This window comes from Hippoglossus hippoglossus, chromosome 20 (assembly GCF_009819705.1).
Source record: "Hippoglossus hippoglossus isolate fHipHip1 chromosome 20, fHipHip1.pri, whole genome shotgun sequence".
NCBI classification, from domain to species: Eukaryota; Metazoa; Chordata; class Actinopteri; order Pleuronectiformes; family Pleuronectidae; genus Hippoglossus; species Hippoglossus hippoglossus.
In genome coordinates this window covers 17,167,635-17,193,387 of record NC_047170.1, presented here as the reverse complement: position 1 = coordinate 17,193,387, position 25,753 = coordinate 17,167,635, and the positions used below count along the sequence as shown (strand labels likewise).

General features: G+C 41.2%; 3 protein-coding genes across 8 annotated transcripts in view; 1 reads left to right on the top strand and 2 right to left on the bottom strand.

The window, feature by feature from the left end:
• Positions 1-23,880, bottom strand: part of phex (phosphate regulating endopeptidase homolog, X-linked) — a 35,003-nt gene extending 11,123 nt beyond the window's left edge. Inside the window, exons 1-2 of one of the 2 annotated variants that reach the window (XM_034572965.1) lie at positions 23,773-23,880; positions 967-1,159 (exon numbers count right to left, since the gene is read on the bottom strand). In XM_034572965.1, coding sequence (XP_034428856.1) covers positions 967-1,090 — 124 coding nt within the window. In that variant the 5' untranslated portion in view covers positions 1,091-1,159; positions 23,773-23,880. Of the gene's footprint in view, positions 1-966; positions 1,358-23,772 lie in introns of those variants that run through there. The other variant, XM_034572964.1, reaches the window with a different exon arrangement.
• mbtps2 (membrane-bound transcription factor peptidase, site 2) lies at positions 3,564-13,301 on the bottom strand. Its single transcript, XM_034572997.1, has 11 exons — positions 12,978-13,301; positions 11,446-11,594; positions 10,983-11,121; positions 10,050-10,153; positions 9,613-9,740; positions 7,669-7,787; positions 7,339-7,519; positions 6,100-6,206; positions 5,476-5,674; positions 5,184-5,259; positions 3,564-4,555 (listed from the first exon to the last, which is right to left on the bottom strand). Exons 1-11 carry the CDS (start codon positions 13,050-13,052, stop codon positions 4,333-4,335), a joined length of 1,500 nt encoding a protein of 499 aa, XP_034428888.1. The 5' UTR covers positions 13,053-13,301; the 3' UTR covers positions 3,564-4,332.
• Positions 15,320-24,807, top strand: smpx (small muscle protein X-linked). Of its 5 annotated transcripts, none has more exons than XM_034573014.1 (5): positions 15,320-15,422; positions 19,271-19,330; positions 22,164-22,250; positions 22,597-22,758; positions 23,894-24,807. In XM_034573014.1, exons 2-4 carry the CDS (start codon positions 19,295-19,297, stop codon positions 22,744-22,746), a joined length of 273 nt encoding a protein of 90 aa, XP_034428905.1. In that variant the 5' UTR covers positions 15,320-15,422; positions 19,271-19,294; the 3' UTR covers positions 22,747-22,758; positions 23,894-24,807. The 5 variants fall into 5 exon arrangements, with proteins under 5 accessions (XP_034428905.1, XP_034428904.1, XP_034428902.1 ...); XM_034573013.1 differs by having other exon boundaries at positions 15,323-15,422; positions 22,597-22,749; XM_034573011.1 differs by having other exon boundaries at positions 15,324-15,422; positions 22,597-22,750; positions 23,887-24,807.
• The last annotated feature ends 946 nt before the right edge of the window (positions 24,808-25,753 follow it).

Here is a 25,753-nt window from a genome sequence, read left to right as displayed (position 1 = left end):
TACAAATCCATTCAGTCACCGACAATCCTGTAACTAATCAGTCCAGTATTAAACATCATTGCCGCATGAAATCTCTCTATCGTTTTAACGCTTTACAAATTGGTAAATACAGAGAATTTAAAGGCTTTCGCGTGAACGTGTGTCTTCATATTTAAGATTTTTGCTCTTGTGATGCAGTTCATTGAGCGTTGAGAAAGAATATGAGAAGTTGTCACAAGTCCCTGCGTTATAACATTAATATGCAGCTAAATTAAACAACCAGGACAAACTGGTTCTTTTAAATCAACATAAATATGATTACAGATGTAAATTTTTATAATTTATTGTCTCCCACTTAGTTTATATAAAGCTCTTGTGGCCTTTGCTATAAGTTCATCAGGACAAAGTGTTGCAACACGTCCATTTTCTCTCTTATCTTCTGTTTTTATCCGCACTACTGCTGCAAATCACTGGTTTAATCTCCCAAACTAAACAATATTCATGTATTTTGAAAGTTGCCAGTGTAAATTAACATGCACTGGCCTTTATAAATAAATAAACACATACACACCCTAACCCACCACTTCTCTGCCCACACAGCTCCTGCTAATTAATTTCACATTCAGCAGGAGACAATACCCACAAAGTGTCAACACACACATTCCTCCCTCTCTTCCCAGCGTCCACTTTGACTCCCACAGAGCGTTATGCAGACTCAGAGGTTGTGCATGTGCGTGTGGGGGCGTATATATGAAACCTTATATGGACCAAAAATAGTTTGACACAAGTTACCCGCGAACCCTCCACATAGACCTTTGCTCCCAGCCAGTGCACTGGTGTGTGTAATTTACAGTTGGCGTGTACTATAATCTGAGCGTGCACTGTGAAATACGTTTTCTGCGGAACTCCTCGCAAATTATAATGCAGCGTGAGGAAAAGTGTGTGTTTATGTACAATGTGTGTGTGTGTGTGTGTTTATGGACTTACCCAGTATGAGTGCGAGCAGCAGAACGGCACACAGACACACACACATGGCCAGGGCTATCTTGAAGAGACGAGTGTTGCCCCTCTCGGGTTTTACTCCAGCGCCACCTAAACGCTCCAGCTCCATGACTTACTTATAATCACACACACACACACACACACATTCACAAACACACACACACACACATAAAAAAATCTCTTAGCAAATGGAAAAACACAACAAAAAGCAAAAGAAGTGGAGAAAACTGGAAAAATAAATGAATTAAAAGGACAAAATTAAATCCAGAAGGTTTTTAGTACATATTCCTGATTTTTTAAATTAATCTATATTCTACTTTATACTTTCTCTATCTGTGTCTGCTGCTATCTGAGTATCTGCAGGACTCTAACTTCACCCCAGCTCTTCAAACTGTTCCTCCCTCCCTCACCACTCCTCCTCTCCCCCATTACTCCTCCTCTCCTCCCTCCCTCCCTCCCCTCCAGGACACAAGGGACCAGGCGTCCCAGTGGAGAACAGAAATCATTTATCAAAATCATTGGCTAAAACCAGAACATTGTGTGTGTGTGTGTGTGTGGGGGGGTGTGTGGCATTAGGGGTTGCAGACCCTGTCAGAGGCGTAAAAGTACATGTGAAGTGTGTGTTTGTGTGTTTGTGTGTGTGTGTGTAAAAGAGAGAGAGAGAGAGAGAGAGGGTGTGTGTGTGTGTGTTTAATCTCATGTTAAAAACAGCAGGGTGCTCTGCTCGAAACATTTATCAGATCAGACATTCAGTAGACCAGAATAAAATTAGATTCACACACACACCCTCTCTCTCTCTCTCTTTTATACACACACACACACACACACACACACCCTCTCTCTCTCTCTCACACACACACGGGAGACACTGATTACAATCGATTAATCCGATGATGACGCTGCCTGTAAAAACACATCAGTGTTTCGGTGCATCACTAATTTCTAAGAGGAGGTGCTGCTGATAATAAGGCCGCAGCTCCTGATTGGTCCACCTCCTCCTCGGTGGAGCCAGAACAGGCTCTTTAGGGTTTTGGGTCAGCAGCGGCGGCGGCGACGACACAGTCCCTATATAGACTCGTCTTCCTGTGCTGCTGCAAACACCCATTCATCAAACCAAACCCTTTGACCACGATGCTATTGTTCAGCATTTCTGACTCCCAATCATTTGCGTCCTGTTTTAATTCTCATTGTTTGAAATCTTCTGAAAACTTTTCGCTCTACTTTTCATTGTCTACGCTTCTCGTTTAGACTCTTAATTCTACCGGCTACGAAATGATTTATTTATGCTTTGATAAAACACATTATTTATTGATGCAGTTAAATGTTTTGGACCCAATGCTTCATTATTTGACGTATGGTCATAGTCCTGTGAAATTTAATTTAAAACTTTAAAAAAGGAGTAACTTCATTATTAAACTGCACTTACAGAATTCCACGTCGGATCTGTGACTGGATTCCATTTTATCTACGCAGGTTATAAATCAGCGAGTCAAATCCAGGGCATGTGGCTCAGTATGAACCAGACACAGAACATGTCCTCCTGTCCTCCTCCTCCTCCTCTTCATCATCATCATCATCATCATCCTCCCATGTCTGTTTACACAAACATCCCTGCAGGCTGTCATCAGCGCGAGATAAGCAGCAGAGACACACACGCTAGAACACATTAGTGATCTTTTTCAACACTGTTTGGGGGAAGGAAACTCAACCTTATCTGAACGCAGACACGTAAACACGAGAAAGAGACAAGAAACATGTTCTGAATCCTCCCACGTAACTTCGCTAATCGCCCAAAGTCTCCAAAAGAGGAATAAAGCAACAATTTGGAAGCTGCTGACTGAGGTGTCTGCTCATCCCTGCTAAACACACCTCTGTGGTTAAGCTGGGGGCTGTTCGGTGTTTATATGTTTGTGGGAAACACCCTTCAAAATTACAACGTGCCGCCTCCATCGCCGACACACTCAGGAACAACATAATCACTGCACGACTGCCTGGAAAAGACTGAAGCAACACTGCGGCCGGGAGCTGAAGCTAAAAGTGAGGCCAGTGGGCTTTTGTTGCTCTGCCCGAGGAAGACAATGAGGAAGAGTGCTGAGAAGACAAAGGGTATGAAATTAGTGAGTCGCTCTGTTGTACGGTGGAGAGGACATGCAGCTCTCACTATTAACAATTATATCTGCTTGAAACTACATCAAATGGATTCTAAAGATTATTACATGAATGATGGACACACTGGCGTCCGGTTACACTTAAATATTATAAAACGACATGACACTTTGCTCTCAGATTCATCATTTGATTTTATTCTGGCTCTCGCCCGCCACATGTCCGGTTGCACCGCAGCCTCGCGTGACCCCAAACAGATCGATGGATGGAATCGTGACCTCTCGCTCCAGTGATATTTCAACACCAGAGAACGTTACAACAATAAATTATCTTTATGTGATGCATCATAGTCATTTAGTCCAACAGTCTCAGGAAGAGGTTCACACAAAGAGTCAACACAAAAATAGAAAACAAAGTAAGAAACTGGGAATGATTTCTCAAGACTTATTAAAAACAGCTTTTAAAAAAGAGAGCCCTTAAATAAAACCAGTTTTTATTCCACAGCTTTAACAATGAACTTTTACAACCAGGTCACAAACAGTTCGAGGCCGAGAGTAAAAATTAAACTTTGGGAGGAAAAAGTTCAGTCGCTTTCGGCCACAATGTCGAGGAAGAGAAAGAAACTGAACTGAGCTCACGTTTCATTTCAAATATTTGTTGGATCCTCTCATGAAATCATTAACTAATGTTCACACTTATGTGGAGGCCGTGATATGTGGTAGTAAATCAAAGTATTGCCATGCATTAGCCAATAGAATTAAGGCTTTTAAAACTAAGGTTAAACTTAGTTTAGGCCAAAACAAACACTGTTGTTCAGCAGGGAAATATGGCTTCTAGGAGTCAAACCCTTCAGAACCAGGATGGTTTTTCCTCTCAGTTTTCAAAAACAAACAGTATAGATATTTGAATTTGTAAAGACCGTGCAGTCTTTGTAAACAGTCACACGGGACGGTGCTTTGCAGCAAGCGCTTGAGTTATTTGTATATGTGCTTTAGTGTCTATGGCAGAAACAAGGTGGAAGAAGTGAGTCGATTATGGTTTTCCCTGGTGGACCAGAACCGGCCGAGAGGCAGAGTAACGTTCTGCTCCACAGTCTCCTGGAGTTTGACAGTATTGTTTGGTATCGCAGTCTGTTCCCTGTAAGTTCACAGTTTAACGGTCTGCACGTCTCGAGCTCCTCAGAGAACATCTCTGTCCACGCAGGGATCTTCTCATTCCATTTTTTTAGATAGCTAACCGCCGCGGTTACCGCGCCGTGACCATCCACAGGCCCAGCGCCACGTTGGCCGCCAGCAGGGCGCTGCCCGCCAGCAGCAGGAAGAAGCCGATCAGCTCGCGCTTTTGACGATCCGTCACCACGGAAACCAGCGTGGCCTCCAGCAGAGCGTTCAGCATCCACTGACCGTCGAGAGCGAAGCACGGCACGGAGTTGACTACGGCTAACGCACCGGAGAGGGACACCACGTATCTGAGAGACGTCAGGGTTAAGGACCAGAAACAAACATTTATCTTTACGCAGTCGAGGAGTTCGGCTCCTTCATTGGTTTATACGCTAAGCAATAAAAAAACTGAAACAAATAAATATTCATTAGAGTTTTTGTTGAATACATAACATTACATCACAGAGGCTGATCTAGATACTCAATTTCTACCTGATTAATACAAATTCATCAATAAATAATGCTGGAAAGGACAATTTATTATTATTATATCACACTTTATCAGTATGTTCCAGTAGTTTTATAACAAAAAAATCCTAATAATATAATCAATTAAACCAACGTCACCTGGACCCAGATAAGATAAAGAGCGACAGTGTTTTATAAGATGCAGATTAAACATTACTTATTATATGAATAATAAATATTGAGGCTGATTTAGGGACTTTTCTACATCATACCTCCAGGGATTTCTCTTCTTGCTCTTAATTGTGAAACTATTTTAATCTGGAAAACCTGAAGAGTAACATCATTTGTCAAATAACACAAATTTTGTGCCAGTGACAGAAGTGTTGACTTTTCTAAATCCACTGTCTCGTGGATCCATCACCTGATTACAGCTGCAGCCTGGAGAGTCTTTGAAACATGGAAGGATACTTGCAGAAGGTCTCCAAGAAGACGGGCAGATCCAGGTGGAGGAAAGTAAAGCGGGGGATGAAGTTGGTCAGACTCACTGAGGAAAGATGAAAAAACGTAGGATGGTTTTCACGTCAAGTCTCGTCCTGCTCACTCACTATATTTCACTGAAAACTGAAAAATACGCTCAACACCTAAACTGTAAACAGCGATTAAATGAAAATAACAGACACAAGGTCCCACATCCTTAGAGGGAGAAACAATGAATTTGAACAATGATCAAATCCATCACACACACTCATGCTACACATACCTGCGTACTGAAGGTGCGGCGGATAGCCCACAAACAGCATGTGTGTGTTCGGAGGGTGTGTGACACGGATGAAGCGCGTCTGGTTCTCCAGAGACGGGCTGACGCACACGCTGACGGTGTGGGTGTGTGCGGCGCAGTCGTTGTCGTTGCGACAGACCGGCGTCCCCGTCACCATCTTACGCACCGGCATACAGGCGAACTTCACAGGATTACAAGAGACACGCAAATACTGAATAAAGTGCGATATCGTGCAGCCAGGATACAGGAACTGAGACATTAGCAAAGTAAATCAAACAGAAATGTAATAGTTGATGGAGAATATTTGCCATTTTTGTAGATTTATGATTTGATATTTGTAGCTTTTACCATCATATTACTAAACTGTAGCTTGAATGTTATATTGTGCAACAAATGTCATGCAGTCGCAGCCAAAAGTGGGAGAGTTGAATAAAGGAAGTTAGTGATTTTGGTTTGGCCACATATAGAATTGGTTTGGAAACTTGTTCACATGGTAAACGAGTCATAAATTCTCCCCGTCTGTGAGTCTGTGTTAGTGTGAGTCTGTGTGTGTGTGTGTGTGTGTGAGAGTCTGTGTTATTGTGAGTGCGCGTGTGTGTGTGTCACCTCCTTCTCTCGGCTGCTGTGGCCCTGTGGCTTCATGTAGGAGAAGCAGAGATCTGTGAGGCTGTTGTTGCTGCAGCAGTCCATCGTTCCATCCAGACGCTTGAAAGCTTCAAAGAATGAATGAATGAATGAGCTGATGTTTTTTCACTCAATATTATCACAGTAGAAGATTTGACCAGAACAGAGCGTCACACAATAAACAACATAACCTCGTATGTCACCACGACCTCGAGCTGTGCACTTAATTGTTTGTCATTGTACTGGTTCAGAAAACAATACAATAAAGTTACAGTCGGTTTGTTAGAGAAGGTGAAAGAACTGAATCCTGGATCCGCCCATTTAACCAGACTCATGTAAACATTTAATGGGATCTCCCTTGGGTCATAACCACAGACTGTAGCCTCCAGGTATTACCTACATGTTTTATTATCACCTCCAGGTAAATGCTAAACAATTATGCAAACCAACAAATGTAAAGGTTTAAAAGGAATAAATGCAAATATCTATCTATCTATAGATAGATAGATAGATAGATGGATAGATAGATAGATGGATAGATAGATGGATACACACACAGGGTGACCTGAGTTAATGAATAATAAATAATTAGCAACATCAGCAGATGAAAACTAGAAGCATTAAGTGATTGCATGATTACATAATGGAGAGTTCAGTCAGCGGAGGGAGGGGAGAGTAGGAGTGTGTGTGTGTGTGTGTGTGTGTGTGTGTGTGTGTGTGTGTGTGTGTGTGTGTCCAGGATATAAAACGCATTTAGCTGCAGATATAGTTATTTATATTAAATATCTACAGATAAAAATGTGTATTTATCATTTCTATTTAAAAAAAGCCTGAACAACTTCCTCCTTTTATAGAAGCTTGAAGCAGAAAATATTTGTTATTCGTGAGAAACACCTGAAACAATTAATAATCCATCAGTTGCTGTTTAATGTTCTGACAAATGACTAATAAACTAATTATTGCTGCTCGTCATGAAATTATGGTAATTTGATAATGAACGTTTCTGTTATTTATTCCTTAATTATGAAGTCTGGAGTCTGACACTGACATAATTAGACAAACAACAGGAGCTCTGACTGAGGTTTTAAGTAATTAGCTTTGTTTTCATAAGTTATTTTTTATATTTAGAATCACGAATCATATTTTCGGAAGCTACTCAAGTCACTATTACTTTAAATATGTCGTTCTCTTATTTTGAAGGTGCCCTCACTGTACACGCACCTCTGCCATGAGCCCAGCTGGGCTGCAGGCTGGCGACAGGGACACAGTATCCGGTCTGTGGAGAGTGAGAGAGGTGAGACAGGCAGCTGCTCCAGTCCTCCACCCCCGTGACGGGACAGTCCTCCAGCCCCGTCACGATGTCTCCGACGGACAGACCCCGAGGACCGTCGGCCGCAGAGCCCTGGTCGAAACACACATGCAGACACACACACACACGTCATTTATGAGAGAAGGAAGCGGAGACACGTCGTCCATCTTTATCCCGATAAATAAAGGAAAGGAAAGCTTGACCACTGCTTTAATGACCACATGTAAATTTGTTGCGCTGACCTGCACGACCTCGATGACCAGCGCTCCGCCTCCAGTGGAGTACATGGGAAGGAGACAGATAGGCAACAGGAAGAGAAAGGCCAACGCCGCCAAACACAGAACAAAGTTGTGCCAGACTCCTGTCGAGCAAAAGTAAAGACAGAAAACATATTTTAGATTTTTCAGCTTTGATTTAATAAATGTTTTGCATTAGTTAACATTATGACATTTTAAAGTATAGATTTTCATTACAATAGAGCTGCAACTACTACGTGTCCTCATTATCAATAAGTCAAATTAATAATTCCTGGATAAAAAGTCCATAAAATGTCAGCCAACAGAAAAGCAAATGGCAAAAACAAGTTTGTGACGTCTTAAATTAACTAATCAACAAGAGATACAGCTCGATTCCCAACTCTTCAAACTTTTAGATATTGCTGATGAATGTCGTAAAGATCAGGAACATCATTAAATCACCCCCACAAACAGGACAACAAACTGAAGCTACTGTAAAGTCTAGGGTTCGCCTGTTTACAGCTGTTCTCCACATCTTCGCACTGCAAGATGTTGTTGACAGTAACCACCGTGCACTAAGATTAACCGTCTATACGTCTCTAGCATCCTAATTATGCAACAAGACACAGACAGTCGCCCTAAAACCACACGAGGAAGCGTCTCATTTCCTCATGAGGTCAAGTCACAGTTTTTTGGGGGATGAAACACAGAGTTTGGTCCAAATTCAGTAAACAAGCAGGATGACGGCAGCATCGTGCAACAGAAACTAAATTAATGGTTTAAGATTAAAGAGGTTTTAGAGGAAATTCTTCCTGTTTCTATGTCAGACTTTGTTGATTTAAATTCCAGAATGATTGAATATACTTGTGATTTTGTCTTTACAGTGAACAAACGAGTGGAGTTGCATCACAAATCTCTCCAGCGATAAATAATAAACATGTTATGTCAGATAACCCCCCCCCCCCCTGCCTGCAAACAGAGCGATCAGCACTGTGGACAGAGAGAGAGAGAAAGATAAATAAACCCAGCGTGATGTTATGTCACCATCTCTGCAGTTTGTCATATGACCGGACTGAACAGCCCGGCTTCATGTCACCACCAAACTTATTCTCTTCTCACAATAAACAAAAGACTGAAGGAAGTTTCCTCCACTTTAAAGACACAGATGGGTTTTACAGCAGCTCTTCGCTGCCCTCTAAAGGTTCATGGCGGCAAAAGAATATATCTTTAAACTCTCACAGTCCTGCATTTAAAATTTAAAGGATTTCAACATCATAGTGAGATAGTTCAAACTGTGTAAATCTATAACTGTGCATTATATTTTATTAGTTGCACAAATATATTGTGCATAAAATCATAATTTGCAACGTACATATAGATTTTTAAAACAAGTGAATATTTAAAACAAGAGAATATTTAAAATATTAAATGTATGACCATTTCCTTCCTGAGGGAACTGAGTTTAAAGCTTTTTAAGACTTTTTCAGACCTGCAGGTTCTTGTTTTTGTCATATTTCATATATTATAAGTATTTTTTCCTGCTGTTTCAAACCTGCTTTCAAATCAAAAACCTGTATTATATCTGTCAACCACACGGTCATTACCGGGCTCCCACTGATCACCCACAGTGGCCCGCAGGAGGCATCAGCTGCATCCATGCGTGAGTGCCAGCTCCACCGTCAGTTCATTAAAATATAATTTTCTTGATTGCAGAGTGACATAATTTGATGTGAAGCTGGCGTCTGGTGTTCAGGAATAAAAGACCTCAGGGGTGACCTTCACCGGAACGACTCAAACAAGTATTTTAAGTGACCCCTGAATAATTGTGATTAATAGCTGTGATCACATTAGCTGGAAAAAATAATCAGGATTATCCACTCTGCCCTGAGGAAGTGATCAGCTGATCTCTGTATTTATAAATATATATATTTTAAAAACAGAAAATCGTACCGGCACAGAAGATGCGAAGCTGCTGCGTGGGCGATATGAGGTTGAGGTGAGTGGTGAACAGGTCCACGAAGGCACCGGGATACAGCACAAACACAAACATGCCGAAGCCGTTCACTCGCACTTGTTCCCTGGGGGGGGGAGAGTGAGAGAAGGACACGACATTAAACACACAACTCATCACAGGTCTGAAGGTGATGAAGGTCAAATGATTTAAGATAAACACAGATATCACTGATATGACGGAACAACAGCAAACCTTCCTGAAGAATATCTTTGGTTAAATATGAATGTCAATCATCTTAAGTGTGTGTGCAGCAGTATTTCTACAGTACTCACTGCAGAACACACAAAATTAATCTCAACGGCCACTGAATGATGATGAACCCTGCTGGTTGCCACGGTAACTGTTCAGATCGTTGGGAAACCGAGTCCGTTACCTCAGTGCTGCCACCGCGTGGCCCAGCTCATGTATGACTCCACTGAGCAGCAAGGCGATGAAGAAGTAGCCGAGCTGATTCGTGGGCAGATTGACACCAGGGACCTGAGGACACAAACCACAGCAGGAGGAGGAAGAGGAAGAGGAAGAGGAGGAAGAGGAAGAGGAAGAGTAAAATAACATTAAAAACAACCTTTTGTACACTGGGCAAATAAAGAATCCGCATGTATCATTAAGATGTATTTAAATCTTATTAAAACATAAAAAATTCATTATATCTTATTAAGACATTTAAATCCTATAAAATGCATTTAAATTTAATCAAAATGAATTCAAATCTCATTAAGACATGTTTAAATCCCATTAAGATCTATTTAGACATATTTAAATTGATTAAAATTAACTTGAATCTCATTATGATGTATTTGAATCTCATTAAAATGTATAGAAATCAAATGAAGAGGTGTTCAAATCGCATTTAAACATTTTTAATTCACATTACAGTGTAGCTGTCTGAGCTTCCCTCCTCTTGTTGACTGTGCGGTGTGTGTTTTTCTTCTTTCTCCAGGCCGAGTGCTATTTACCATAAATGTGCTGCTAATGGCCGCCCATGAATCACCTACAAAAGGTCCTCTGGGAACAGCACTCATATTACCGCGCGGCTACTTGACAGCGCAATGAATAAAAAGGGAACAGGAGAAAAATGCTTAATAAGAGCCCTCGTCATAACTGGAGGCTTTTTCCAGCCCCTCGTCTGAATTTATTGAAGCTTTGTATGAACTTTCAAGGACATTGACTCTCTGAGCGACAGTTCATTTCTAAAAAAAAACAACAATGTTCTACCAGATAAATTGAAGTGAATATTTTTGATTTATTTATTTCACCTGTTGTAGAAGCTCATAAACCTCCCGTGCGGTGATGCGTGTGTACGTACCACCACTTGCAGCGCCTGTTGACTTTCCATCCGCGGGTTGTCTGAGGTCATCTGAGCGAGCGTCTGCTGCAGGGTCTTTACCAGCAGCCCCACAGATCCCACCATGGCCACAATACCAAACACCAGACCACTGTTGAACCTGGCGGAGGCGACGCAGCAGAGAATTTAGGTCGAGCGCCAACATTTGTTTGTTTATGTTCAAATAAATGTGATAAATCTGTCAGAAGAATAAAAAGCCTGCAGGGTTTTTTATCAGCCTGAAGCTTCCACACACAACCTGTCACATATTATTCACTTCTGTCATTTGCATTGTAAAAAAGTTTATGACTAAATATTTAATGAGTATTATTCTAAAGCTTCAGTGATTAATTAGCTGAACAGGCCCGACTGGAGCCGGAGCACTGAGGCATCACGGATGAGGAAAGAAGACAAATGATGCAGGAGCAGCCGAGGGCGTCCTCACCACACGTGGAGGGCTCGGGGGTTGATGCGGGCGCAGTACGCGAACAGCCGGTTGAACATGGTCGTCTGCCACCTCACGTGGAAGGGAGACAACATCAGGCCTCGACTCGCCAGCCATGACTCGTACCTGATCCTGTGTGTCGATGACGACTGCGGGACAGAGTCAGAGCGAAAGGTACAAATTAAAAAAGCAGATTTTCACAGTGGACGATAGACTGATGGAGAAACTGCACTCAGGAAGTGGAGACGTGTCACTCATCTTTATTTATGTCTCTATGGTCTCACCTTATGCACTGTACTGTTTAAAACAACACTTTTGACCTGTAGCTTTTTCATCTTCTTTCTTGCATATATGTTTTGTTTATCATATTCATTGCTCTGCGGAACGTGCAAATTTATTTACAACATCAATTTGATTTATTGTCTCTGTTCACTTTGTACGAAGATAACTGAATTATTAGGTCTAAATCTTTTACACAGTCCTCTATCCACATAAACAACCTTCAAACCAAACAAATACATAAACCAGTCGTGCTGTAGGTGAAGGATGATGATAAATGATGCGTCTGAGCTTTTTAAAGAGCAGGAAGTATTTGGAAATATCACTAAGGTGAAGGAGTTGTGATCAGTTTCACTAAATATGAGGTTACTGCTTTTAACACAATGAAATTCACCACTTAGCTGCAGGACTTAGTGTAAAGTCAACTCCAGTTTCACTTTGTTTACTTTCTCTGCATGTTGTCATTATGATTCATGATGTCATCTTCTCTTTAAAAAAATAATAATTCCAGCTTCCTATGTATCTATAAATATGTTGTTTACCTATTTCTGTATATTGTATATTATGTAGAAAAAATATATGCAATAATAAATACACACTATAAATAATAAAAAATCAGGCTATATATAGATACAAACTCATACACCTACATAGCCAAAATCCAATATAAAGAAATTAGAAATGTTATTTATAGCAAAAAGAGATAAGGATAAACTAAGGAACAATAAATATATTGTTTTATATTTGTAATTTAAGGTACTTTAAGGAGGCTGTAGCTGCAACAACAATATGAGTTCCTCTCTATGTAACTGTAGTAATCTTATATGAACACATTTGGATTGTTATTTATGGTAAAAAATAGATGAAGATAGATATGAATACAGAAACAGAACAAATCTCTTCATCCCTGCACCTTGTGAACAACATATCTTTAATATTAGGTACTTGCAGGAGGCTGTAGCTGCAATAACACTATGAGTTCCTCTCTATATGACTGTTGTCATCTTATATAAACACATTTGCATTGTTATTTATGGTAAAAAGAACAATAATTAATACAGAATCTCCTCTTCATCCCTGCACCTTGTGAACACATCTGTACTCCCAGGTACCTGCAGGAGGCTGCAGCTGCAGTAACACTACGAGTTCCTCTCTACACGACTGTTGTCCTCTTATATAAACACACAATAAGTGACATAAACACACAATAAGTGACATAGACACACACACTAGCAGCAGGAGGAGCCACTGACCTTGAGCAGAGTGTCGGTCAGGTACACCACGCACCAGACTCCCATCACAACCACCAGCAGAGACACGGGGATCATGGTGCAGCTCAGGGGGGGGAGAGAATCAGCCCAGCGCCGCCGTCTCCATCGCTCCCTCCGCCCGCGGCTCCACACGCAGTTACCCGCTGTCTCACGCGTCCGTCACCGCGTCGTCATGTCAGATTTGTTCCTTTGATTCGACGCAGAACGATGGAGGAAAGTGAGGTTTGTTCTCAGGGATGTTGAGATGGAAGAGGAACCATCAGGAGAGATAACACTTCCGGTTTCTTCTTCTTCTTCTTCTTCTGCTTCTTCACAGCGGAGCAGCAGCGAACACACAGAGCACTGCCCCCCACCCCGCCACCTAGTGTTCAGCTCCAGGAATTTCACTTTCAATTTTCTCTATTTCTTCTTTTCTTTACTATTGTTTTCTTTTGAAAATCATAAAAAGCAGCAGGAGACAAATAAACAAATCAATAAACCCATTATATTAAATTGCATAAAATACGGTGTGCACCACTGAAGATGGAGAGCAACGAGTTTATAAGTAGTAATTTGAAAGATAAGACTTTGCATTTGAATGATGAACTTGTCTGTAAAAAGAAGCCAAGACCAATCAATCAGAGTCTGTAAGAGCTGCAGGGATAACAAAATAAATAATAAAAGCAAACTGTGGGTCCAAATATTCAATTTCGTGTCACCAAAAGGTCAGGGGGGTAAAAGGACACCAATAAATGTGTGTGGTCTGAGTCAGACGGGACAAGAACGGCCAGTCTGACTCATGAAGCCATAAATGAGAACTGGGAACATGAACCTGCTCTTGGGTAAAACTGTACATGTTGACACAGTCCCACGGAGCCTCCACTCTCTCAGTAACCATGTTTCATCTCAAATACACAATGTTTGTTTCTGTGCACGACTACAATGTGGGATTAGAGGTTAAATCTGTGCCCAAACATATATTCAAAACTATTTTCTGATCCCTGCCCCAGATGTAGGACTCATTATTCAGCTGGCTGCGTTCAGTAATTTAATCTTGAGGATTCTCTCTGCACGCCTCCTCTTTTATTACCTCGTTTAAATTCTGATAGGACCTAAATCCACAGCTCGTCCGGCCCCTAACTGAGCCGTCTCATCCTCGAACTGGAGATCTAGTCAAGAAAAAAGCTTATTTAAGGAGTTCAAGGAGACTCTCACTGCACAAGAATAACCACACACATTAAACGCACTGGGAATAAATGTAGTCTTTTGACGGGAATTTGTGTTGTTGAGGGAAATAAAACGTATATCATGAAAAAGATAAATATAATTGATAGTTTGTCAAAATCTAAATCTACTTAGAATATCAACATTGACGTAAAAGCTGAGTCATTGTGTTGCCTGGACATTGAAACACAAACTCCACAGCTTCAGGACATTGACTTCTCGCTGCCACGTTGACTTAAACCTGCGGATTTAAACGTTGAATCGGACTTAAGTCATCACAGCGTCACATGCAGTCAGCCACCAGGTGGGGACACATTTCAAACTAACGTTGGTCAGTGGGTCTCGCTTCTGCAACTTGCGACAAAACCTACATAAAGTCCCTTAAGAGCCTATGACAACATATATGTGTGTGTACTTGTTTTTTTCTTATCTCCATGGGACTTTTTCCAGTATAAAAGCTGCAGGACTAGTGAAAAGCCTGGTCCTGATGAGGTAAGTCTTCATTTCTGAGGTCCTGGTTGAGGTCAGGAGGAAGGTGAGGGTAGGGTTAGGCCTGAATTGGTCTCGGTTAAGGTAAGGGATGAAGTATTGGCTCCAAAATGAATGACAGTCAATGTCCTAAAGTCCAGATAAGCCTGAGTGGGTATGTGGGTGCGTGTGTGTGTGTGTGTGTGTGTGTGTGTGTGTGTGTGTGTGTGTGTGTGTGTGTGTGTGTGTGTGTGTGTGTGTGGTTTGCATTTGCATACCTTGAAATCTAAAACAAAGCGACTGTTGGAGTTGCTTCATTTTCCTACCCGGCCACATGACAGATTAATTTTCATGAAGTCTGATCAGTGGGATGCAGTGAAGCTGGGGAACTTCCTCCGAGCGACACAGTGACAGACAGGTCGGCTGGAATCAGCAAACACACACACACACACACACACACACACCCACACACACACACACACACACACACACACACACACACACACACACACACACACACACACACACACACACACACACACAAACTCCAAAAGATCATTTAAAGACACACACACACACACACACAGGGACAGAGGCTGGAAACTCATTCTGCTTTTCTGATGCTGGGTCGGGTTCCTCTCAGGGAGGAGTTTCCTGCCTCTCCGAGCCAATCAGGCCGAGAGGAAACAGGTCAGGTAGCCGAAGAGGACCTCAGAGGGAGCGCAGGCCGGGCAGAGCAGCCACGCACACCAGGAGGTAAGAGAGCACACACACACACAGACACACACACACACACACACACACACACACACACCTTTAACCCTCTGAGATCACAGTGAGGATGCACATCAATATATAAAAGCAGGATTACCAGCTACCCCTGTGTGTCTGCGTGTATGTGTGTGTGTGTGTGTGTGTGTGTGAGTGTCAGAGCAGAAATAGGGCAGAGCCATTTTAAGATGAGGACGAGTGTTTTCAGGATTCAAGTGTCAGTGTTTAACGAAGATGCTGTAAAATGAAGACGCTCGCCTTCTTTTAATATTTGTGGATATCATACAAGCAAACAGTTTTGTGTTTTGGGTGTCACATGGTTAAACATTCAATTATTTGAATGAAGTCCCTTAAAAAATATGTTAAAATCAGGGGTCATGCTTTTCCTTTTATAGACATTTGTTGGTTTTTCACAGTTTGATGCTTAAATGTTCATTTTTCTGAATGGATGTTTGGTCCTGCAGGGAAAGTATTTCATTCATTTGAACATTTTGAATTTTATTTTCATTTAAAACACACTTTAAAATGTGTTCATAACAGGATAGTTTCCAAAAACCTGTGAAGATGATACAAGCAGGGAGGATTCAAGGATTTTAATTTGTCACGTGTGAAGAGATAAGAAAGTAAAACCTGTTGGCGGAGGCTCTGTGTTTGTTTCCGTGCAGACGAACCGAAGAGGGATCAACAATAAAAACATAAAGAGATGAATAGGATAAAAAAATACTAACGAGATAGAAGAGAAATAAAAGACTGAAGTTGTGTTTCTAAAACCTTTTGATGGTTTTGTGCCTTAATGTTTAAGTTTCTGAATGAAGTTTGGTCCTGCAGTTAAATCAATTCCCTCACTTGAACTTTTTACTGTCATTTTTGCTTTTAAACCTTAAAACTATGTTCAAAATAGGGTTTGTGCTTTTTATTATAAACATATTAAATTCCTATATATGCATAGGAAGAGTTTTGTTTTGTGTTTTATTGTGTCAGGTTTAAAAGTTAAATCTTTTTAATTCCTCACTGGAATATTATAATAAAAATGGTTTCTAATTAGTGAGCTTCAAGTGTCCTGTGCCTCTGTTTGAGTGTGTTTTGGTCTGTCTCTGTGTGTGTGTGCGAGTGTGCCCATGTGTGTCTAAGAGTGTGTGTGCGATGGGTGTCCATGTGTGTCGAAGAGTGTGTGTGTGTGTGTGTGTGTGTGTGTGTGTGTGTGTGTGTGTGTGTGTGTGTGTGTGTGTGTGTGTGTGTGTGTGAGTGTGTGTGTGTAGATAGAAAGCAGGTCCCCTCTGTGTATCACTCGTCTATTTATAGTGAGAACAAATCCCAGATATGAGAGGAATCCTTCTACCACTTACGAGGCAGCCAGAGAGAAGGAGAGGGGGGGGCGGAGAGAGGAGGGAAAGAGAAAGAAAGAGAAAGAGATGGAGAGAAGAGAGCAAGCAAATCTGTGAGAGAGAGAGATAGAAAGTACAAGTGAGCTGGAGAGAAACGTTTAAGGGTGTTTAAAATCAAGAATTAGACAACAGAGTGTTTTGTCGTCAACAGGTAGGTTACAGCTGCTCGTTGTGTGACTATGTGTGCATGTGTGTGTCTGTGTGTGCATGTGTGTGTCTGTGTATGCATGTGTGTGTCTGTGTAGACATGTGTGTGTCAAAGTTTTAAGTTGGTGAGACATAGCTTCAGAGCTTTTAAAGGGAATAATCAGGTCCTATCAGTGTTTATATCAAAAGAGAATTTAAACTGTTTTAACAAAAAAAATCATATTATTCGTGTAACTTTTATTTTGCTTAATATTAAGAAATGCTTTCCAAAAAGTCCTTCCCTGTCTCTCTGTCTCAGTCTGTTCTAACTTCTGATTTAAATTAAAGTATATTTGTCCTGTTTATAAACCGAATATATAAATGGACGTGGATTCTTGGAGAGAAACCTGCATTCTCTTCAATGACCAGCAGGGAACATTTCCAAGAAGTAAAAATGAAGGCAAAGTGCCTTGATTGCCACCTGGTGGCTGGCTGCAGTATAATACATAAAGCCCACCTCCTCAGTTAGTGGAAGTGACATGGACCAAACTAAAAAAGTCCTGAAAAGTACGTGTTGAATAGATCGTTCACATTAAAGTTAGTTTCTGTTGTTTTAGCTCTTTCTCATCACTCTGGCGTTGGTTGTGTGTTATGCTCAAGATGGCAGCGTTCGTATTCTGGTTAATTAGGCGTCATTTCTGGATATTGGGAGGAGGTGGAGACGTGTCGTCCATCTTTATTTACAGAGCTGAAAACACACGTAGCGTTATTGGCTACTGTGCACATCCATCAAGAGCAGCAACAAGTCCCATAGATTCGTGTTTGTACCACAAATAGCGGCTGACGTGGTCTTTAAGCGTAAATCTTTAAAGGAACAGTTCAACGTTGTAGGAAACTCTGTCTGAGATGAAGAAGAAACTTGATATCACTCTTGTTCTCTTTAAATGCTACGATGGAATCCAGCCAGCAGACATTAGCTGAGCGTGGTCGTTCATTCATTCTTCCGCACGAGCAGCTTCACACACATTTCTTGTTGATATTTACAGAACATCACAAACAACACACACACACACACACACACGAGGAGAAGTAATTGTACGTGTGGTTACGAGTATGTGTGTGGGTGTGCATAGAGTGCAACATGTGTGAAAGTGAAAGGGCTTGTGGGGCTTTGCAGAGCGGCGTCCGAGGGCAGCTGCAGCTCAGGGCCGGCATAACTGCGAGTGTGTGTCTGTGGTTGTGTATCTCTGGGGAAGGGGGGGGGGGGGGGGTCCAGGCTTTTGCTCTCATGTCAAGGACGTCAGAGCCGCCGCTGTGTGTTGCTGCACAAACAGCACCGTGGCAACTGAGACTCAGCCCCACTCGGCTTCTCTGCTGCCGCTCTGAGCCACTTTGAGATAAGATAAATAGGACATGGAAACTTCCACCATCAGGAACCTCTTGGGTCGGTGTTGATCTGTGAGACGGCAGAAGGAGGAGGGAGTGAAACGGGACCGAGGCAACATGAACAAGAGTCCTTTCAATATGAAAATATATATTTGACTGTTCATGTTTAAATAATGGACTTGAGAGTTATATAACAAGTTTGTCCTTTGTTACAAGGGAAACTTAAAATCGGTCCTGTTTCAAACCTTATTTCATAAACATATTTAAGGGTATTTACTTTATCGTGCAGCACATTGATCAACGCTGCTCCTTAAAAATCAGCTTTATTAATAAACTCATGTGTGTGATCAGTTTTAGGTATTTACATTGTCATTGAGAGGGAAAGACTTGAAGGCCACAGACAGAAAAATGTGGAATGATGTCAGTGCCACTACAACCACAATAGTAACAGGATAAATATTTTATCTGCAACTAGAATCTGTATTTTCACCATTACAATAAAAATACTTATATTATGAGGTAATTTGGTGCAGAGAGAATATTAGAATAAGAGACTTTATATGGTTTGTTTGGGTTTAAACTGAGGCCAGTGTGATAGATATTTACAGAGAGTAAATATCTGTCTGTAAAAAACCCTCTGGAGTGTATTTATATTCACACTCACCATAAAATAAACCTCTACAGTACTTCACTAACTGTGCTGGACTTTTATTTTGACGTTCTTTATGTCTCCTGGTCTCATGAAAGATTCAGAGAACGTGTCCTCTACCTGCATCTGTCGCTAAGCAACTGAAACGCTATCCCGGCCCTTTAAAACCACAGAAACAGAGAGTCCCAGTTCCCCCATTATACAAACACACACAAACACGCACACACACACACAAACACACACACACACACACTCAGCTGAATGTCTGTGATCTGTGCTTCCTGCAGGTCAGTGGACTCACCGGGAGGATTATGTCCAAACCTTCGTCCAACGTCAAAGCCCTTCAGGTAAAACATTTCCTCCTATCTGCATAATATAGTGTGTGTGTGTGTGTGTGTGTGTGTGTGTGTGTGTGTGTGTGTGTGTGTGTGTGTGTCTGTGTGTGTCAGTAACTCAATAAGTACTGTAGTAACTGTACTTATTAGTATTTGTCCTGTGCACAGCTGAAGGAAGTATTGGCATCTTTTACTGAAGCCGTTGTACTAATAACTCAAGTCAAAAATACTCCATTACAAGTAAAAGTATAAAAAAATACATATTATCAACAAAATATAGTACTTATTTACTTATTTATTACTCGAACACTTTTTACTGATGTTAATATTTTTACGATCGCCTTTGCTGCTGTTTCATTTCACATCACACCATAAAAACATGAAGTGATCGCATGACATCAATAAAAACTATTCCGGTCATAAAACAAGTTATAAAACACTTTGTGTCAATTATGATGTAAGTTAAAGTTTGCTCACATTTAAGGAAAAATCATAAATTGGTTTAAAATGATATTTTTTAACAACCATTCTTTTATTTAATAATATTATCTGAGCTGGGTTCTTTTATTTCCTAACAACTTATCTGTATTTATAAACAAATTGATTATGTGTCAACAGTAAAAAATACAGCAGATAAGAAATATAACCTAGTATTAAATAGAGATACTCAAAGTAAACCTCAAAATTTAGTAATTTGCAGTTAGTTACTTTCCAATACGAGTCCTGAGTGTGTGTCCTTCGTGAAAATGAATCTACTTCACAAACACGGAAGCGTCAGAAGTGTTTCCACGTTACAGTATTTATTGATAAAGGCAAATACAGAGCTCTGACTGTGCATATACAGCACCAAGGCTTTATTAGTGCAGAGCTGCAGCGGAGGCGGAGGGATGCGCAGTCGTCTGTGTTTCTGTAGCGATGCCCCCACGTGTGTGTTTCCTCTTCTTCGTCCGTCTCTCTTCTCATTTGTGCTCGTTTTCAGTTCTAACCATGGGACAGGCATCAGAACAGAGGGGGGGGTTTAAATACCAGTACAGTACAAACATGAGGTTGTTGTAGTCCAGTCTCCACCGTCAGTTTAAAACATAATCACAAACAAGAACAGCAGCACAGCTTCACAATATAACTTATTGAGATTTCATTAAAAAAAACATATCTTTGTAGAAAACACTTTAACTTTTAGGGTCACAGGTCTCCAGTCCATCCAAAAGTTTCTCTCTGAGATAGAATCAAAGCACATGGACGACTTCAGTGTGTTTTATTTACTTGTAAATTCATTTTTAAGGGAGAGCATAAGGATTGGATTTTTAATTTAGGGTAAAATATTGCTCTAATCTTTGATTGTGCACAGAGGAGTGTTAGAGGATGATTGGACAACAGGCCCCAGGGCCCAGACGCAGAATTAGACCACAAAATGGAATCGTTTGTGGCCCTTTTGCATCTTTCTGTGGTCGGTGTCTGTGCAGTCGATTTGAATGTCTCAGTCGCCGTGTCCAGGCTTTTTGCATTCATATAGAGTCTCTTTGTGTTTGGTTACAGTCTCTTAATGTCTATCTAGAGTCTCATCGTGGTCGTTTTTTGTCTCTGTGGCCATTTAAAGTCTCTATGTGGTTGTTTTTAGTCTCTTTTTAATCATTAAAAGTCTCGTTTTATTCTTTTATGGTCTCTTCATGGCCATTGAGATTCTCTGTGTTGTCGTTTAGTCTGTTCTTACTTGTTAAAGGTCTATTTTTGGTCATTTAAAGTCTCTTTGTGGTTGTTTAGTCTTTTCCTGATCATTTAGATTATCTCTAGTCATGCTTAGTCTCTTTGTGGTCCATTAGTTGTTTAAAAGTCTCTTTTTAGTCATTTAAAGTATTTTTGTGGTCGTTCAGACTCTTTGTGGTCATGTTTAGTCTCCTTTTAGTGATTTAAAGTCTCTTTTTAGTCATTTATAGTTTCTTCATGGTCCAATAGTCTTGTTTTAGTTGTTTAAAGTCTATTTTAGTCGTTGAAAGTCTTTTTGTGGTCATTCAGTCTCTTTTTGGTTGTCATGGTCTCTTTGTGGTCGTTTGCTGCCTCCTTGTCGTTGTTAAGTCTCTTTTGATTTGGTCAAAGTATCTTATTACTCATTTATAGTCTCTCTGTGATCATTAGGATTCTCTTTGAGGTCGTTCAGGGTCTTTCTGTGGTCGCTCGAGTGACTTTCAAACAGGAAATGTTAACAGTCACTTGAAACAGAAGCCCTGGCTGCAGGATCCTTGGGTCCTGGTAGGTCTGCTCACTAACCCTCTCATGCTAAGCTGGAGCACGCTAAGCGTAAAGACAGTAAACAATCCCAGCCCAAGCAACAGTACAATAATACAAATCTTAGCAAACATGCTGTGAATGAGGCGACTCCTTCCAGAACTTTCCCTCGAAACTTTAAACCTTAATCTCTAGAAAAAAATAAATAAAACTCTCTCGTAGAACAATATCCAGCATCGCACAGCACACACTCATCTGTACAGCTGTACAAGGTCAGCATATATACAATACATTACAGTACAGTAGCATACAAAACACGTCAAATACAAAGATGTCAGGGCACGCAGCAGTAGAACATCAAGTTAGCAGGCCTGTGTGTGTGTGTTTGTGTGTGTGTGTTTGTGTGTCAGTTTTAAAAAGACAGAAGTCTCTTGTAGTGACATGATGAAAACAAGGAAACATTGGTCATAATCAAAACAAGGAGTTTTGAGGAAACAGCAGCCGTTCACCCACACACGCGCACACACACGCACACACACGCACGCACACACACACACAGACAGGAAACTGTGTGTGTTTCAGTGATGAAAGTGCCTCATTGGCTCTTCTCGCCGTCCGCCAGGCTAATTTGAACATCCCGATGGGAGGTCTGCGTCCAGGGGCGGGACATCCTGTCAAGAGGAGAGAGGAGACAGTTGACATAGAGGAGGTGAGACAACACAGGACACAAACACACACACACACACACATACACACACAAAAGAAAATGTACTTGCAAGTTTTTGCAGCTTCAAAAAAATGCCACATGCAAATTCCATAAAGTAATTTTTGCACATAATTTGTTTGATTTGAAGAAACTGTCACTGAATAATACATCAGTAGTAGAAATAGTAGTAATAGTAGTAATAGTAGTAATAGTAGTAATAGTATTACTAGATTCTAGTATTAGACTCGTCGCAAACAATAATGTAAAATTCAAAGTACAGATAATAGTGAGGTTGGTGATTTGAGGAATCGTGCTATTTTTTTGTTTGTTATGTTATTTTTCATTTCAGGCTCAATCGCCAGAACAGCCCAGCGTCGCACCCCCGACGCCAGAGGAGAAGAAGGCATTGCCGGGTGCGGTGAAACTGCCGGGGCCTGCTGTTAACCTATCAGAGCTGCAGAACGTCAAGAGCGAACTACGATGGGTGACCAAGGACTAACACGTAGGTACAGTAGATGATTCCAGAGAAAAAGATGCAAATCATAAACAGGCAATGTTGAAAAAGCACAGAGATGAGATTATGGAAAGAGTCAAATTTGGGAATGATGCAAATGTGAATGAAAATATCATACACCTAACGACAGGTTTACAAATAGAGGGAAAGCACCTTTGCAACGTCTGCAGTTTCTATATCTACTTATTCTGGGCAGATTGTTTTTGAATCTGACACAGTTTGGTAATGTAATATAATATATAATAATATAATATATGTTTGATAAATCCTGAGGTTCAGGTCGAGGATAGTATGACTCCACAATAATTGCATGCAGTGGTTGGAGCTCACCACTGGGGGTCACTGTGGTCTGCTCAGCCCTATGTTTGGGTCAAGCGGTGTGTGTGTGTGTGTGTGTGTGTGTGTGTGTGTGTGTGTGTGTGTGTGTGTGTGTGTGTGTGTGTGTGTGTGTGTGTGTGTGGGTAGAGGGGGGTTGAGTCAGGCTCTATATTTATACTTTATTAGTATGTGTGTGTGTGTGTGTGTGTGTGTGTGTGTGTGTGTGTGTGTCTGTGTGTGTGTGTGTGCTGTGACTTTCTCAGTGGGACACAGAAACCACAACATCCCAGCCCAAACCATGTGGGTGTTCTGCTGTGTAGGAGACACATGAGCGAGAGGTGGAGAGAAAGAAGCAGAATCTGGTTGAACTTTTACTTCTAAACTAATTTCACAAGTGTCTCACAGCTGCATAAGAACAAACTCACACGTACAATGTGTTTCTTCAGCTCAGTCCAGTGCTTTAGCTTCCGTCTTAACCTCGTATTCAACTGGACGTCAGTGAAACATCACAGCGCAGCAGAGCTGTGATGTTTAACACAGCGTCTGCCTCCGAGACTTCTACGACTCAAACTCCACTCTTTGAGATGGAAATGAGCAGAAAATCAAGATCAAGCCACAGAGAAGCTGAAATGAAAAGGGTCAAGAGAGCCACACTGGAAGCGCACACACACACAGACACACACAAACACTCACACACAAACAGATGATAGATATTTCTTCACAGCGGACCTCTTGCCTCGCAGGGGTCAGCAGCTCTGAGACCGCTGATAGCAGAACTCCCCTCACAATGTCTTTATCCATCTTTCTCCTGCAGGATCCCCCGGCCCCCGGCAGAGAGGAGAGCTGATAATCTTCATAGACACAGACTGGCCCACTGCTACAGAAGGCTAACAAACTACAAGCTAATCCCAACATGTTCAGAGACACAAACAGCTTTCTGCCAGGCCGCCGTCCGCGGGAAACCTCCAACATTTAACTTCTGCTACCATCGAGAAGCCGGCATCCATGAACTCTCTCTTTCAACGAGCGCGTCCAAGCAGGTTGACGTGTTTTTATCATCAGATGCAAATTTAAATGGTAATTTATTCAATTAAAAAGTGTTGTAAAGATGATTTTTGTTGCAGCTAAGACCTCTCTTTACGTTTAAAAGTCACAAAATATTTATTGCAAACAAAAGCAATTGTTTTATTTCAACTCTGGGTCATTTGGTGACAATCCACATGATCGACTGTGCTTCCTCTTCTCACGCAGTCTTTTCCTTACTGTCAAAACTCTGACTGTGCGTCTCCTCAACCCTGATTCATACTGACGCTTTCTATTAAAGCTGGAGTGCGGGACTTTAACATATAAATGAACATTCAAGCCCTCGTCAAACAAGGTCACACAAAACGTCTCTCTCAGCACCACAGGAGATTTAAACCTGGCGTCTGCGGCAACATTTGTGCTGCGTGCGTTGGTCGTCATGCATTTTACATCTACAAGCAATTTACTAGAAGCAACCGTGGAGAAAGCATCTAGTAGCGTGGCCGGAGAAACGTCCAGATTAAAACAGAGAGTTGGCTTTAGGAGGAAGGATTTTACTCAGTTGTTCATTTCTTAATGTCGTTCACATGTTTCAGATCAGTTGTGTTACTTTTTAGAGGGAAACTATGAGGACAATTTTGTTGTTTTATGGTTGTGATGATTGATATCTTCAGGAAAAATATGGCAATAAAATCAAGATTGTTCCAAAAAGTCTAACGTTGACGTCTGTTCTGTCTGTTCTGTGCACCTTGTTGCTCCAGACTGAAATATCTGTAATATCTATAACTATTGGGGGGGAATGCGATGACATTTTTTACAGACATGTGTCGTCTCCGGGGGATAAATCCTCCTGACTTCTGCTCAGCACAGGATTCACAATGTCTCGCCAACTACTGGATGGATCGCCGTGACATTTTGGTGGAGACATAAGTTTGCCAGAGGATGAACAGGATTTCCAGCAGCGGCACCATTACTTCAAAGTTTCTGTTTGTACTAGAATATCTGAACATCTACCCCATAGACAAGCTTAAGATTTAGTGCAAACATGTATTTTCCCATAAGGATAAGTTGTAATAACTTTTCTAATCCTCTGAATTTGTCTAGCGCCATCATGTGGACAAAATGTAAAGGTCCAGTAATTTGGTTTAAAAAAAGTTACCTGCTAAAATAATGATATTCCTGTCAGCCTTGGGTTTAGCACTAATTAGCTAATGTTAGCATGCTTATTAACATTAAACCATAGACTGAATATAAAGATGTACATAATAACAGCTCTCTGGAAGTGAAACTACATAATCTGGATCGCCCCCTGGTGGCTGGCTGCAGTATCGGTCATAAACCCTGCTCTCTCAATATTAGCAAATGGGACATTAAAAGTCTAAATACACGTGAAATCTATTCTAAAGAGGATTTCTATCATTTAAATAGTTCTTATGATGCCTCCACTGTGATTGACTTATATTTTTTCCGATACAAATCTCAGTCATGTGCAGATTCTGGCACCAAATAATGTCAAAAGCACAAGATGGCCGCACCCATATCCAGGGTATTTCGGCTTCATTACATCAGGAGGAAGTGGAGCATGTTAGGATGCTACCTCAGCAGTTCTGCGTCTAAGTACATCCTCACCTCCAGCTCGGTAACACGGCTG